This window comes from Streptopelia decaocto, assembly GCF_964273445.1.
Source record: "Streptopelia decaocto genome assembly, chromosome: 15".
Lineage (NCBI taxonomy): Eukaryota > Metazoa > Chordata > Aves > Columbiformes > Columbidae > Streptopelia > Streptopelia decaocto.
In genome coordinates, this window is record NC_138670.1 from 1,714,519 (window position 1) to 1,729,872 (window position 15,354).

The following is a 15,354-nucleotide window of genomic DNA, read 5'->3' on the forward strand; positions in this document are numbered from 1 at the left end:
CCAATAGAGAATTAAGAAGCTGTTTTATTATTTTACTGAGGACTGAGCTTTCAGGAACAAAGAAAATTAGTAAAATGAAAGCAAGACTGGGGCAAAAAGCTAAGAAACCTTCCTGATTTTGTGGTAATTGCTTTCTCCATGGATGATGATGATCGCTATCACTTCTGCTTCACCGCCCGCTGAAGTGCGCACTTTTAAAAAATAATAGCAATTTTTCCAACTCATCGGACCATTTCAGAGTAAGCAGTGAGAAAGTATTCGGTAAGAGTTGGACTTGAGCGTTTTTTTCAAGAACAACTAATTAAACTGTTTCTTCTGGACAATATACGTGCAAATGGAGAGGCTGGGGCAGCACGGTGCTGTGGCTCAGCAGGGCACCTTTGCTTCTAGACTCAGCCTACCATTCCTGCAGCAGAGATGCGCTTGGCATTCCTCCCTCTATTACAATTAATACTAGTCTTAGTGCAAAACTAAGATCTTTGAGAACTGTATCATGCTTTAACTCAAGTAATCCAGGAGCCAGGTAACTCCTGTAATCAAACGAGTACTTGCGACAGGCTTAACCAGGGCAGAGTTCTCCCCATGGGCGATGGAATGTGCACCTTTCTAACCCGCTGTCACATTTGATATCTTTTCTCAACGTAACAGAGAAGTAACTTCCCCAGTAAGCACAACAATGAGACTTTGAAGGGGTAGGACAGCAAGAAAAAAGGTATTTAGGTCCTAATAACAGTTAATGAAGGCACTGAGTGGAATTAAGGCTTTACATGCGGCAGAAATAAGTAAGAAAAAGAGTTCGAATGGTCCATAACTCAGAAATGTAATCACGTGCCTTTTCAAGCACGTGAGCAATTCCATTAAACTAATCTGCTTTAATTGCATTAAGCTTAGAGAGACTGCTCATATGCTTCAACTCAAATGTATGATTAATTATTTCCCTAAAAGAGGGGCCAGTCAAAAGGAGCGGATAATGCAAACTAATGTCGTATATATACATTTAAATGTTTCAAGGTATTTGGTTCAGAATTCTATAAACTAAAATATTCAGATTAGCATTTTGGTGCAAAATTTGTCCCCTGGTTGCAAACCGCTCTCAGAAAGCAGCAGCCGAATTATGACCCGAAATTATTTTGCTGAGAGTCAACACCTAATCATCTAATAAAAGGTTCAAATATAATCATTCGCAGCAAAGTGGAACAGCTCATATTCCATTCATATGTTCAATATGCTTCAAAAAACAATGCAAAAAGCTTATCCTTAAATAAAATTAAAGTAATAAATAGGAGCTAATGACAATTTTTTTCTCAGCTCTTACCACTAAACCGCTCTTGCACAATTAAAGTTCAGACAGTAAAAATGTGACTATTTTCGCACACATACAAAAATTCCTACAATGACCAAATACTTATTGTTCAGACTGTCACAGGAGTCTGTTATTCATTAGTTAGCATTTTTGATCCTATGCTGATTAATGATATTCATTTTGCCCTAAATTATTGGGTATTTTGCAGTTTATGCATCAGATAAACTTACTCTTTTCTACTGCTGCTTCAGTTTCTCCCATATTTTATTTTGGGAGTGCTACTATTGTTATTTCCTTTAAACAAACCAGAACAAAATGTTCAGCAAGACGCTGTCTGGTGTCTCCATTGTGACGAGCAACATCTGAACCTGAAGAGGCCAATCAGCCCATAATGTACTGCCCTTTATTCTGAGGAAAATGTGAACGGGGAAGATGAATAATAAATGAATTTTAGGATAAAAAAAGGCATTTTGTTCACACTTCTTTTTCTATTTTGGCTTTTAAGCCTGCAGCTCAATGGATGCTGCCTTCGGAGCGGAGCACTGGCTCGCCCTGATGCATATGCTGTAGTTGCACTGGAGAGGACCTGATGCCATATGGAAAACCACAAACAATTAGTCCAAATAATTACATCAGTTTATTGCTGCCTGTTGCCAAGAGAAACAAGCCTTGTTGGTAATATCCACTTGCGTTGCCAAGTAACTTAATCTTTAGGGAAACTAAATGCGCTCCAGTATTAGCACCTCTCTAACAATAAATATACTTTCCAACTGATATCATCACGGCTCACAACAGCATCTTCGCTAAATTCTCTGCTCAGCCGTGGGCCGGAGGCCTCAGAGCCGTGAGTTATCAAGAGAATGATATGATACCTTTGACATTCTTTGCGTTTTACTAGAAAGGAATGATATCAGTGTTCTGGGAGAAGTCCATGACACGTCTCTATGACATAACATTGCTAGTGGGAGATTACTAACTTGTCATAATATAACTTGAATGAGAAAAACTTACTTGAAGGCATTGGCATCTCCGTGGACCTTGTAGTTTTCGGCACTGATTCTCGAGATGACTCTCGTGACGGCGATGAGGATGCCAATGTTGACCTGCAGAGCGAGGAGGAACACGGCTCCGTCAGGAACGCGAGCGCAGACAAACGCAATAGGAAATAGGAACTTTGTGTGTTGTGTTTATTTGGCAGAAGGGGTTTCCAGTTTTGAACTAGTACAGTCTGCCCCTGGTCAATGGATTTCCCTGTCCCCACAGTGGGAAACTTGCTTGTACTCTCCTTCAGGAACAGCCCCTGCCTGTTGAGGATGAGGCTGGATCGATCCATTGCTTCAGAGCTAAAGAAGTGCTCAGGATCCCTCCGGCACCAATAACTACCCTAATCACCTGCTACCAGCTCTTTGGTTTTGTGTTTGCATGTGCACAGAATTCTGAAAGCAACTTTCCGGCCAGACTTCACGATTCCTGGTTCTTACCAAATTCTGCTTGCAATTTAAGGACAAGATTATTTTAAAACAGCGATGAGGAAAATATGTTAAGCCTGAACTCTGTTCTTTAAAGCCCTGCTGTGTTTGATGGCAGGCCCTGCAGAAACGTCAGTACAATCAAAGTAAGGAATCTTGAAAAGCCTGACACTGAAAATGTCTAACAAAGGAGAGTCTGCTCTGGAGTCACAGGTGAAGAAAGAAGGAAAGATGAAAGAAGAAACCTTATTCTTGAAATCCCAGATTTCCTGCGTCTTACAAAGCCAGTGAAAGGTGTGAATGATATGCACCAGCAAATGAATACTCAGAATCTTGCAGATTCTCCAGCCGGCCATGAACCCTGCGCTCTGCTCGTGACAACAGCACGGGCAAGATCGTCTCAAAGAAGATCAATTAGATGGTTTTCTAAAGCACAATCTGCTCAGCATTTCTAGCTGCATTTTAATTTCTTTATATAAAATAAATTAAATTGGAAATTAATTTCCTAGGTATTTTGGATTTGTCTAAAATGGAAATTTCAAAAGCTGCTCCTCTTGCGCAGTCAGCGTCACTATGTCCTTTCCAGGGTCCATCAGTAAGACTTTTAGAAGATTAAAAGGAAATACTGTGATCTCGCTGCTGATCAAAACTCGGATACAAGTAAAATTAGCAATGAGCCATTACACTCAAGCCCCAAAGTTCTATATTTAAATTTCCCAAACCACTTGACATTTTTTGCTTAGGTATCTTGCGAAATTAATCTCATCCAGCCTAAATAAACATATTAGCTACTAATGTCTTCCTTTGTTAATGTGTCAGTAAGTAAAGCATGGAGGTATTTCCACTGCTCTTATAATGAGAAACCAAAATAAAGCCCCTGAATTGCTCCTCCAATGATTTATTTGGCATCTGACATAAAAACTTTGCCGATGACTTGAAGAGGAGAACACTTAGTTGATTAAACTCTCTTTGTGCTTTAGCCTATATCAGAATGTTCAAACTAGGCGAATAAACACTTAGGTTAGGGAACTGTATACAGTTTCTATTTTTCACTTGTCACCTAGATTTCCTCCAAATCTCATGAGATCTTTGTCTCTTCTTTAGTGCGGTGCAAAAACCCCACGTGTAAAACCTTCAGACGCGGTGCGTTGCATCCCAGCCAAGAAAAGGCTTGGCAGCACACAGGAACTGAGCGAAGCAAAGGAGAGAACACATTGCCTTAATTACATCCATTGACCAGCTTCCCTCTAAAACCACAGACTATTTTAGGCTCCACTTCAGTTTCAGGCAACAGTACAGGGAGTTAGAACTGAGTTTTCCAGTCCTGATCTCGCCATCGTTAGTAACACACCAACATTGCAAGTCGTCGTGCTCGCAGCCCATCGCTGGGTCACATCAGAAATCATTACTGGGTATTATATATTTCCACACACAGCTAATCGATTAAATTAGATCGATGTTGAAACCCGGGAGAATGATTTGGGAACGCCTGATTCCACCCTTAGCTGTCCCAGAGCAACTACAGGTGGAATAGACTCAGCTGAGTTAGTTTAGACTTCTGTGTATGTGACTTTGTAGTAATGCATGTGGAATCACACCAGTCAGAGCTGAATATCAGAGCAAAACTCTGAGGTTGGAGAGGAAATACACAAGAAAATAAATAATAAATGAAATCTGTAACAGATCCCTGACTCCTGCACTTTCCTAATATTAATACTTAATTTTTAATTTCTTATAATCTGCTCCCTTGTTTAAAAAAAGTCGCATGCTTTCCTGATGGTTAACTAAAAAAAATTTCATTTTAAAATAATGAAGAAATTTAATTTTAAACAGTAAAAGGGCTCATAACTGGGCGCTAATAAGAAAAAATGAGAAGCTTAGCAGCTGTGGCCTGTCCATTCGTGCTCTAATCTACCGCGGCACTTAAGTATGTACTTGATTTCAATGACTCCGAGGAATTCTAGTGCTCCAGGGCCTTTAAACACTATGGGTCCAGCTCTGCCACCTTTTCCCATGAAGAATGATGTCTAATGAGGGACAAACATTGTCACTTTTCAACCAGTGGTTGTACCTGCAGAGCAAGATACTATTCATCATACCAAAATGATCCTAATTCTGCACTGGTACATAAAGGTATGAATAAATACCATGAGGCCACAGAGGTAAATTGTGTATGATCAGCAAGTTTAAGGGAGATAATATATTTTTTTTACATATAGAATATTCATAAGCAAGTACCAACCGCAGACGGTGATGGAAACCTCAGCCTGGGACCCAAGCTCCACCGAGTCGCCTCTGAAGACTCTGGTTACAAACGCCATGTGGCCACCGCACAGAACTGTTGGCAATATGCTCATCAAAACCACTCAGCTCCACAAAAATGCTGTTTTTTCAGAAAGACTTGTGAAAACCCACCAGGAAAATGCCTAATTACAGGGACAACAATAGCAAGGACTCGCCAGTCCAGCCCCATATCTGCCCCCAGCGCCCGCTCATCGCGCACAGCACCCCCCCTGCTCCGTGCGCACAGATGCTTTCTGCAGAATTGCCTTCATTCTGCCATATCTATGGAAACACACCAAGGCAGCAGATGGCTGATAACAAACAAACCCTTCTGCCAGAAGTTTTAATGTTTTATTCCAGAAATTCAGGTGCTTTGTCAAGGTGTTTTGTTCCCTTTGAAGCCATATCCCAGGCCTGCCTTTTGGTTTTCAAATTCATTGCAAAGGTTTTTTGTGAACCTGCCTTAAGTGGATGCTACGGAGGCTTGAGTGTCACAGTTTAGGGCATGTGGGACAGTTATTTAAAACCATAAGATACAGGTAGAAGCCAAAAGCCCAACGCACAGAAGGAGCTATTTCTTCCATCGCATCCCTTGATTCAAACCTCAAGGTTTCCCTTTTGGTATGGGTATCCATATAGGGATGGGAGGTTCTGTGAATTACTCCATAGAAAAGTATGTGTGAGTATGATTTCCCAGTCCCACTCCCACACATCGTTCTGGTTTAGGGCTCCGTGAGGTCTGTGCCTTTCGGGAGCTGAAAAGAGCAATCTCTCGCTTTCCTTCACAGCATAATCCTTTTTCTTGGCTCAGAGACACCGCGGATGGAAATAGTCAAAAAGCGCTTTTTGAGACGTATTTTCAGAGCTACACACTACTTCATGTAACCGGTGGGTAATTTGTTATTTACAGAGCACAGGCACGCATGCACACACAAAATAGTGTTTACCCTTGTTATTTCCCTATAGGCACCAACACATTTTTCACCTAACGTATTCAATGCCCAGAGAGAATAATTTGTCAGCCAGCTCGCTGCTATTTTGGGCAGAGCTGGGCTCAGCCCATTTAACAAATTGCTCTACGTGGATCAATCTGGTGAGCTCATTTTTTTTTCTTTCTCAACATACTTGTATCCCTACAAGAATATAACTTGAGCAGCACAAATGTTATGGATCATAAGTGAGAGCCAGGCAGCTACACCCTCACTTTCATTGGCAAGCAGCTACACATGCAAATAGTTGAAGGCTGTGCTCACTCAGGTGAGTAAGTGCTGCACTATCTGGTGTGTTTTGATTAATAGCATCTTTGGACAGCAGCTGGGAGAGATTTGGTTTCACTGGTTGCATCTCATTTCTTCCTTTGCTGCTGAGCAATGGCCAGAAAGCAAGTGCTAATGCGAGGAGGAGACATTTGAATACTAGATTATTCTAATTGCTCTCCAAACATTAATATTTACTTATCTTTGAATATAAACTCATGTACAGAAAGTCCAAGGCACAGGCCAATGAGAAATTAAGTTTGTTGGAATGAAGTCTAGAGTTGTTCAGCCAGCTCTAATCCAGCAACCACCATTAGTGATTTTATATATATGCTTTCACTTAGATAAAAGGAATTTAGCCCTCACTGTACAGGGACTTTCCAGTGTTGCCATTAATAATTAGATTAAAACGCTAACATGAGGCAGTTTCTGCCATATCAATATAGTAACTATTTTCAGAGGTTTTTAACATATGTTTCTCTAGCCTGGTTTTCAGAGGCTGGACCTTGGGGGAAGATGCTGGGCTGAGTTCAGTGTTTGCCAGGCCAGTGTCGGGATGTCTGCTCAGCTGCGGTGTGGAATTGCTTGTGATGGAAAAGGTCAGCCAAGGAGCCACTTTCTGCTTGCCAAATAATTATAGAGATATGCAACAGTAAACACTAGTTCTGTATATATAGCTCTCCATCCTCCCTTTGGCTTGGGAGCGGGATTTGGGGGGGGGTTCTTTTCTTTTCTCTGTGTCTCCCATGGAAACCAGAGCTTTCTCAGGGCAGTCCAAGGCACAGGCTGCGGCTCCTTCTGATGCTCTATGCAGGTGAATCCAGAGTTTATTTTACCTGGCCCTGCTTAAACACCACAGCAACACAGACTCTGGTCTAAATTTGGCCTCACGCCTTCGAAATCTAAGCAAAGCTCTAAAGACAACCTGATTTCGGTAAACAGCGAGTCCATCTCATGTTCATAGCGTCACTGACATTATAGCCTGCAGCAAAAATCGTAAACAACCTGATCAATGAAACTATTGAAAACAGTGCTGAAGAGCAATAATCTCCCACTTAATCCCTGCAAACACCCCTGACTCCTTAAGTAATCACAGTGATTAAGCCACAGCTCCCTGTAATTTAACATGTGGGCACAATGAAAGTGCCGTAGAGCATTCAGGTGTCCCACTGGCGCCCCAAGGGCGCTCTCCCCCGGGAAGACGCTGCTGGTGCAGCCGGGAGGGGTGTCCGCGGCACCACCCGCGCCCCGCAGAGCGGCCCGACAGCCCCGCAGAGCGGCCCGACAGCCCCGCAGAGCGGCCCGACAGCCCCGCTTGCTCAGCCCGACAGCCCCGCAGAGCGGCCCGACAGCCCCGCAGAGCGGCCCGACAGCCCCGCAGAGCGGCCCGACAGCCCCGCTTGCTCAGCCCGACGGCCCCGCAGACCGGCCCGACGGCCCCGCAGAGCGGCCCGACGGCCCCGCTTGCTCAGCCCGACACCGGATTCTAGCACCTGGGGAGCAGCACTAATTCCTGGTCACTGTGAGGAGGCGGGTGCGGCTCCGAAACTCCCCCAGCACTTACAAAGGGTGACAGCTCCTGCTGCCGCTTTAACCCTTTCCTGCTCGCTGCAAACTCTGCCCACGAGCATCTTCCCTCAGGCCGCTTTACTGGGAAAAGGGAGCTCTCTACAAGTAAAAGCTTTAAATACCAGTGGGGTGTCTGAAACGCAAACCACAGGGTTTGTTCTTTTGGGGGGATCTTTCTGAGAGTTATTAAAACTCCCCAGATTACTTGACTCTACACAGTTACTTATGGCTCCAACAGGGCTGTTTCAGGAGACGGCTCTCCTAATATTTTAGTTTGTATTTTTGTCTTGGAATAGCGAAATGAATGGTTTGAGCATTAATATGCATAAGCTAATACACAACGGTGTAAAACACAACAATGGGAGGAGGAACAAAAACATTCTGGCCCTTTCATCTGTGTGATCGGTTCCGTTTGGCTGGGCGGGCACAAGGGCTCCCGCCCGCCCTCCAGCCGGCGCTGCCGTGCGGCTCCCGCCGACGGGACAGAGCGGCAGCCCCGCTGTACCTACCACAATGACCAACAACGCCGGCGCCACGAAAGCCCAGATCGCTCCGTTCTCCAGCGAAAGCCAGCAGCTGCGGAGAAAAACCAGAGCGGTTTCAGATGAAACACACGGTCACTTAATTAGTAATGTTCTTAATTTAGACAAGGGACTAGAAGAGAATGCAAAAAGAGAGATGAATTTTAAAAGCAAGAGACATGATAGAGCATCAGTAAGAAGCTCCTTTCCCCCTCGCGCTTGGGGAATCTGAGGCAGGGCGTAATTTCGATGAGTGTCTCGCAGAGAGCCGGTGGCAGCGATGGCCCCAGCACGCCTCCCGCAGCACCGGGGTGCGAAGATGGGAAGAAAGGGCAGGCTTCATTTGCTGTGTGTTGTTCTCGTCTCCTGTATCACAGGCATTCATTTCAGTGCTGCGAGCACTGTCATAGCGGGAGACAAATTGAAGCCCTCCCTGGCTCTCCTGGCTGGGGGTGAGGAGGAGGCTGGAAATTTGCTGTCAGCTTCACGCCTTTCCTACAGAAAGGTGCTTTACCACACGCAGAAAACAACCCTTGATCCGAATCTTTTGCTTGCGTTATTCATTGGTGCCCAACAACAGGATAAGGGGCAACAGGCACAAGCTGAAACACAGGAATTTCCATCTGAATATGAGAAACTTCCTGACAGGGACAGGGACAGGCTGTGGAGTCTCCTCTGGAGACATTCGAACCCACCTGGACATGATCCTGTGCCATCAAAGTCAACCTAATTTAGCAGTGGACTCGATGATCTCCAGAGGTCCCTTCCACCCCCAACCATTCTGTGATTATGGCAAGATTTCATCCTACAGTGTTTTCTTAGATAAATTTGCTTTACTTTTTCCAAATGACAAAGGAACTTGGTTTTCAAAATTTTTAATAATATCCATTCTAGATCTTCTGGTGTCTACCTGCAGTTTTCTTCAAAAGATTGAATGCCTTTAATCAAGGATTACACTCATCTTGTTGGAAGCGTTTCAGCCGCTCGGTGCTCGGCGTGTGGGGTGAGCGGGGGCTCCCGCGGGGCCTCTGCGGCCAAGGGGAGAGTGGGCAGAACATCTCAGCAGCCCTTTGTGCATCATCTCAGCGCTGGAAAGCAAACCTGGAGCTTCTGGCTCCAACAACGTGTTGATAGAGCAGTTGTGCTTTTTCCGGCTACCTCCCCTGCTCCTCAGCAGGATCTCGCAGAACTACAGCCCTTTTAACCGACCTGTGAGCTTTTCTCCCCAATAGATCCTTATTGCACCCGGAGTGAAGAGGTTTTCATACTCACTTGCCACTTTCCCCATAGCTGTCCAGGGACGATGCTGTAGAAATGACACAAATCAGCAGCGGGCAGCCTGCGGAAAGGCAAAGGCAGCGGCAAGGTCAGTAACAAAAGCACATCTTCCAGTAAAACCTGCAAGTTTAACTACGTTTTGTATGGAGAACAGAGCAGCTCAGAGTCATTTTAGAATTAAGTCTAACTTGACGTTCTCCTGCAGCTGTGTAATACAACACGTTTCAATCAATTAGTATCAGACAAACTAAATGACTTCTCAATAAAGCACTAGTTTAACAGTTAAACCAAATTAGTGTTCATTTCATTGAGAATCATATCCCTTTTTCAGCCTGGTTTTTGTTTATGCAATTTCTGCTGCTTGCTCTTCAAGTCCCGTGGAGAAATATCAGGCTCATTTTAACCACTTTGCCCTTGTTCAAGAGTGCAAAACAATCTCGAAAACAAAGTTGAGCTTCTCACAGGGTGCGTGGCCACCAGAATCACAACATTCTCTGATTCTATGGCCAGCAGGCGAGAGGAAAGAAAAGGTGACATGTGGCTCTCCAGAGCATCACACGAGCAGCGAGTCAGTTACAAGAGAGAAGCAAATTCTGATCCCACTCGGATGCCCAACGAGGACTGCAGGGAAACCACGTTTTCCTTGCCAACAGTTCTGAATATAGTGAAACCTCATCCCTTTAAATATTAAATGATTGCCTGTTAATTCCTGTATGATTTAATAAAATGTGAAGGTTTGGGTTTTTATCATCTTATGGAATTTAATAACCGAGTCCCAGACAGAGTATTATACATGATAGCTTAACGTTTCAATTTTCTTCTAAATTCTTCAGGTTTTCTGCATGAGGCTTTAGCAGAAATCTCTGACAAGCGATTTCTGCTTCATCTTACCAATATCATGCCCATAAAATTCTGTATAATTTTCCTGAAATGACAGAACTGTAATTTTAGGAAGGGATATTTTCATTCTGTTTTGAGTGCAATTGTGGCTAGAAGCACCTTGTATTTATAAATAAGAAAACCACTCAGTAGGTAAAAAGCAGCATCTACAGACATTGTTTAGGTCTTAAAATTCAAAATCCCTTCTGCAGGATGGAGTTTAATATCCCGTAAACTTGATTCTGCTCCTCCAGACTGGTCCAAATCAGGAATAACTCCTTAGAAGTAATTTCTGTGTAAGACCTGAACGAATGCAAGGTTTTAGTTTACTACCACATTTGCCTGTTTAAGAAAGGAAATTCCCACATATATATTTGAACAAATAATTACATTCAAGAATAATTATATCCAACAGAGCGATGAAGCACAAACACGGGCCCATGTGCTGCAATTCGCTTTGCCGCGGGTCCGTGAGCCACCGGGACCGATGGTCCCACTGGGACGTGGGCACATTGGCCATCGGGACCCGGTTGCTGGGGGGACATTGTTGCTGCCTCTGCTTGTCCAGACTTTGTCACAGAACCAAAACTACCTCTGCCCAACCAACCAACCTTTAGATTTCTAGTCTGCCTTTTTTATTTTTCTCCCAAGTCAAATGCTAGAGATTCAAAGGATTTAGTGGGACTCTCTATCAATTTTAAATGGTAGTGAAGAAGAAAATTAAATACAGAGTTCCTTTGGAAGATAATAAAACTTATGCAGATGAAACACAGAGCAGTCATCTGCATAAAAAGAGCTGTTAAGTCAGTGGGAATAAAATGGTCTGCAGCCTGTAGTGCAGTGTTTGCCTTTTCTTTGCATTAACGAGATATTAAATGGATAACGGCAATGGAGACAGAATCGAGGTTTGGTTACAGAGAAACTGGAGTATTTTTCCTTGAATCATTCAATAAATTCCATACAGGTTAAAAAAAAAGGTATGTAGCTCAAGGGGATCATAAGATTTGATCTGGACTGAAGAATTTATATGGATTATATATTATACACAAAAGTAAGTGTTTTTGTTTAATCTTTTGTCAGTAATAATTGCATAAGGGCTGTGAAGTTTAGCCTACACCCATACTAGGTAATGTTAATGTTGTGCTGGCACTGGTTTTCATCCATGGGCGGATTATGGTTGTGTTTTTTCTGCTGTATCTGGATGTTTTCTCGGTTAGCAAATGCTACAAATACGCTCAGCAACCCTACTCCAAATCTCCAGATTTATGTTGCAACAGCCGGTGCTTTCCCGAGCACAGGATCAGATTAAGACGCTCCAGCAACACCTTCCTGCAGCTGATGTGCAGCGCTGGGGTCGCCTGCGTCTGTGCAGCCCTAGAGCAGCACAGGGTCACATTCAGACGGGTAAATCAGCCACACGAGCCGTGTGCTGGGGCGGCTCGAGCTCCCCGTGTCCCAAACCAGCTCATTTAAACCTGCCTCCCAAACTGGGCACCAAAATCCAACCTGCGGAGCGAGCAGCAGCTTCACACCTGGCGCAGCAAACCCAGTAACACAATGCTGGCGCTAACAGAACTCTCCCTGAATTCAGCCCAAACACAGTCAGCGGGGTGAAGTCCAAAATCAATGCCGGCAAAGCGCTCTTCCTCAGCATTAAACTCCACGTCTAATCCATCTGCTTTATGTTTCTGAGGCGCTAACCATAAGTAAAATGGAAAATGCCTGTAAATGTGTTTGCTGTTTTGAAAGCTGGTGTGTCCTCTCTACAGAGCAGAAACCAGCCAGGCTATGGCAGCTCTGTGCAGGCCCTTCAAAGTGATTGCAGGACATTATTTCTAAAAGGCATTTATTGAGAAAGATGGAGCGTTAGACACAAATGAAAGTAGATTTCCTTCCAATACTGAGAAGATCTACTTTGCTTGAGTGGGAAAAGTATATTCTCCCATTTGTTTTGTAAAGGTTAATTTTCTATGGTTTTCTTCTGCCGTGTTACACCGTGTCCATGCAGAAGTCTGCGACTATGACAAGCAACAGCAAATAAAGAAATTTAAGTCTTTTGACAGCTCAGAACAAAATTCTCATGCTAAGGCAGTCTGCAAGGGAACAGAAATTGTCTGAAATAGGAAAACATGTTAAGGCCAAAGTGCCACAGCAAAATCTCCAGTATCACGAACTCCACCATCAGTGTCCTACAAATGGGTGGGTGGGAAAAGTTTTGCTACAATAATCTGTGTGTGATGCTGAATCACCAAGGCAACGAGGTGTTCTTTTCCCTCAATCAGTCTCTCAAGGTAGTTTTAAAGGCAGGATATTATCACCTTCCCCAAATTGCTCTTTTTTTGAATTCCTGACAGCCGCAGCCTTTGAGGTAATTTTAGCGCCCTTGGGACTAAAGATAATACACGGGGGCTTCAATCAGCTCCCTTTGGGATCCTGTCTCTGATTACTGGTGAATTCATTTTACAGGAGCAATATCGCTCAGAACTCTCAGCAGATGTTGGGACCTCAGTGATGCTCGGGGTAGAGTTCCCTGTTCCTATCTCCTCTCATCGCCTCAAGCTTCAATTTGTCATTAATATCGACTTTGCGAACTTTTACACATGTACCTAGTCCAGTGTTTCTGCTTAAAAAAGAACGAGAGGTCTGGGGTTTAAAATTCAGGACTGGGGTTCGTCATTATTGCAGGAACCGAGGTTGCGGAAGTTCACTTTCAATTAAAAGCAAGGAACAAAGAAATTAACTATCTGTTAATGCAACCACCTATTGTCATACGCAGTAAAATGAGGCAAAATGCAACGTTTAGTACTAGTCCTAGCGCAGTCAGACGCCACGTTTATGCTTGTGCATTCTGAATCACTTTGTACCTCACTGCTGTTTTACAACACATAAACCATACACAAAATGCCAGGACAAAAAGGGTAAAGGTGCATTGCGGCACATATAAATCATTGATTTATTTTCATAAGGTAATTAATGACTGATCGTAAATTGAGTTAATCAAACCATCTGCTATCAGCGAATACCCCAGTGAATTAAGTGCCAGTTCTTATTATTTTATTAACTTCCGTGGCTTTTTACTGAGTATTTCTGAAGGTGAATGTGTTCTCAGGGACGTCTGAGAACACTTTCTTTGGTTTGATCCAGCTGGATTTGTATTCCATAAGCTCGGGATTAAATTAATCCACAAGAAACCTCTCTAACACCAGCAGTTTTCTCTGCATTTAGGACTGAACCGGGAGGAATCTGCGGATCTCCAGTGTCTCCAACCTTTAACCTCTCCAGGTTCTCTCACTTTTGGGTCTATACACATGAAAATGATTAATTACTCCACTTAGCCTCTTTTTGGGTAAAAAAGAAAGAGATGTATTCAGTAAGCACAGCTTTAAGGTGCATCCTGTTGGCACACTCCTTCAGAGCAAAAAATCATCTTAAAGCAACCAGGATAAGGACACATATATGTGATACTCTCAAAGCTGTCACAGAGAAACAACGAGGGCAAAGGGAAAACCCTTTTAACTAAGCCAACTGCGGTTTGTCCCCATAGTCCAGCAGATATTGTGCTCACCAGGCGGCAGCAAGTGCCCCTGAGGCAGAACTGCTGAGCAGCACATTTTAAAATAGAAAAGGAACAATGAGCATAATAAAAAGGCCACATTAAAAAAAAGACAAGTAGGCAGCTGTTGAAATATACATATATATATATATATATATAAGTGAACGGCGTTACTATCACCCAGGTCTGCATGGTGCCAATAGATATTAAATGTTCCAATTATGACTTCTGTGTGTCTGTATTACTGGTATAATTGCTTTTCATTCGGCTTCCAAATTAATTTGTGGGGGGAAAAGATAACGTATGTTTTAACATATTTTGAAATTATCTGTAATTACGTGGATATTCATTTGTTATCTTTGCATCTCTCTCATTTTGACTCAATGTACGAGGTTTGCTGGTAACTGTGGGGGTTTGTGGAGCGTCACTGCTGCACTGAGCTTTCATCTGCTGGGAAGACAGAGCCTGCAACACGATATTCCGTTTCAAGTCCTCAATATGCACACAGATGATATAATATTTCTGTCACCACATTTAAAAAGCTGTGAATTGTTATCTGTGAGATTCGGGTGTCATAGGACTAGTTTTTTTATTCTTACTAACAACATTGAGGTTCCGTGCAGCCTTTTTCACCTGAGCATTTCAAGGCACAAAAACATCGACTAATGAAGTCTTGTGATACTCCTGTGCTGCTTCACCGATTTCTTATGTATGAATTGCAGAATGCAGACAGAATAAGGCAGGGTTGTGAGTTAGAGCCAAAACAAGACCATCCCAGTGCAGGGAGGCCGCCCCCACACACCCCGCTGTTGATTCCCTAATTAAGGACCTGATCTGCCCCAGTGCGGTCATGGAAATCACTGCGCTGGGACCAGGTTTAGGGACTATAGATTTTTAAAGTCTCATTATAGTCCAAAAAATTACTCATTTTCTCATCCAACTGACCTACTCTCAGTAAGGCAAACTATGATCATAAAATGTCAGTTTTAGATGCTCTTCTGAATATAATCTTGTCCTACAGTGAGAAGACTTAAACAGCTACTAAATGCTTACCCCATCCAATTCCATAATAGTAGAAGTGCTTGCTCTCTTCTGACCCAAACACTTTGATCACCATGCTGTAAAGATGAAACCCTTCCACCAGCATCCATGCAAACGCACTCAGGAAGAAAAAGTGAAGGAGAATGGCCAAGATCTTGCAAGGCACCTAAATTAAGAAAATAATAATAATAATACATTACTT

General features: G+C 43.3%; 1 protein-coding gene across 2 annotated transcripts in view; it reads right to left on the reverse strand.

Moving 5' to 3' along the window:
• Window positions 1-15,354, reverse strand: part of ADGRD1 (adhesion G protein-coupled receptor D1) — a 116,389-nt gene that overhangs the window by 20,410 nt on the left and 80,625 nt on the right. For both annotated transcript variants that reach the window (XM_082066518.1, XM_082066517.1), the window contains 4 exons: window positions 15,165-15,318; window positions 9,674-9,740; window positions 8,390-8,456; window positions 2,315-2,406 (listed from right to left, as the gene is read on the reverse strand). In XM_082066518.1, the coding sequence (XP_081922644.1) occupies window positions 2,315-2,406; window positions 8,390-8,456; window positions 9,674-9,740; window positions 15,165-15,318 (380 nt within the window). The remainder of the gene's footprint in view (window positions 1-2,314; window positions 2,407-8,389; window positions 8,457-9,673; window positions 9,741-15,164; window positions 15,319-15,354) is intronic.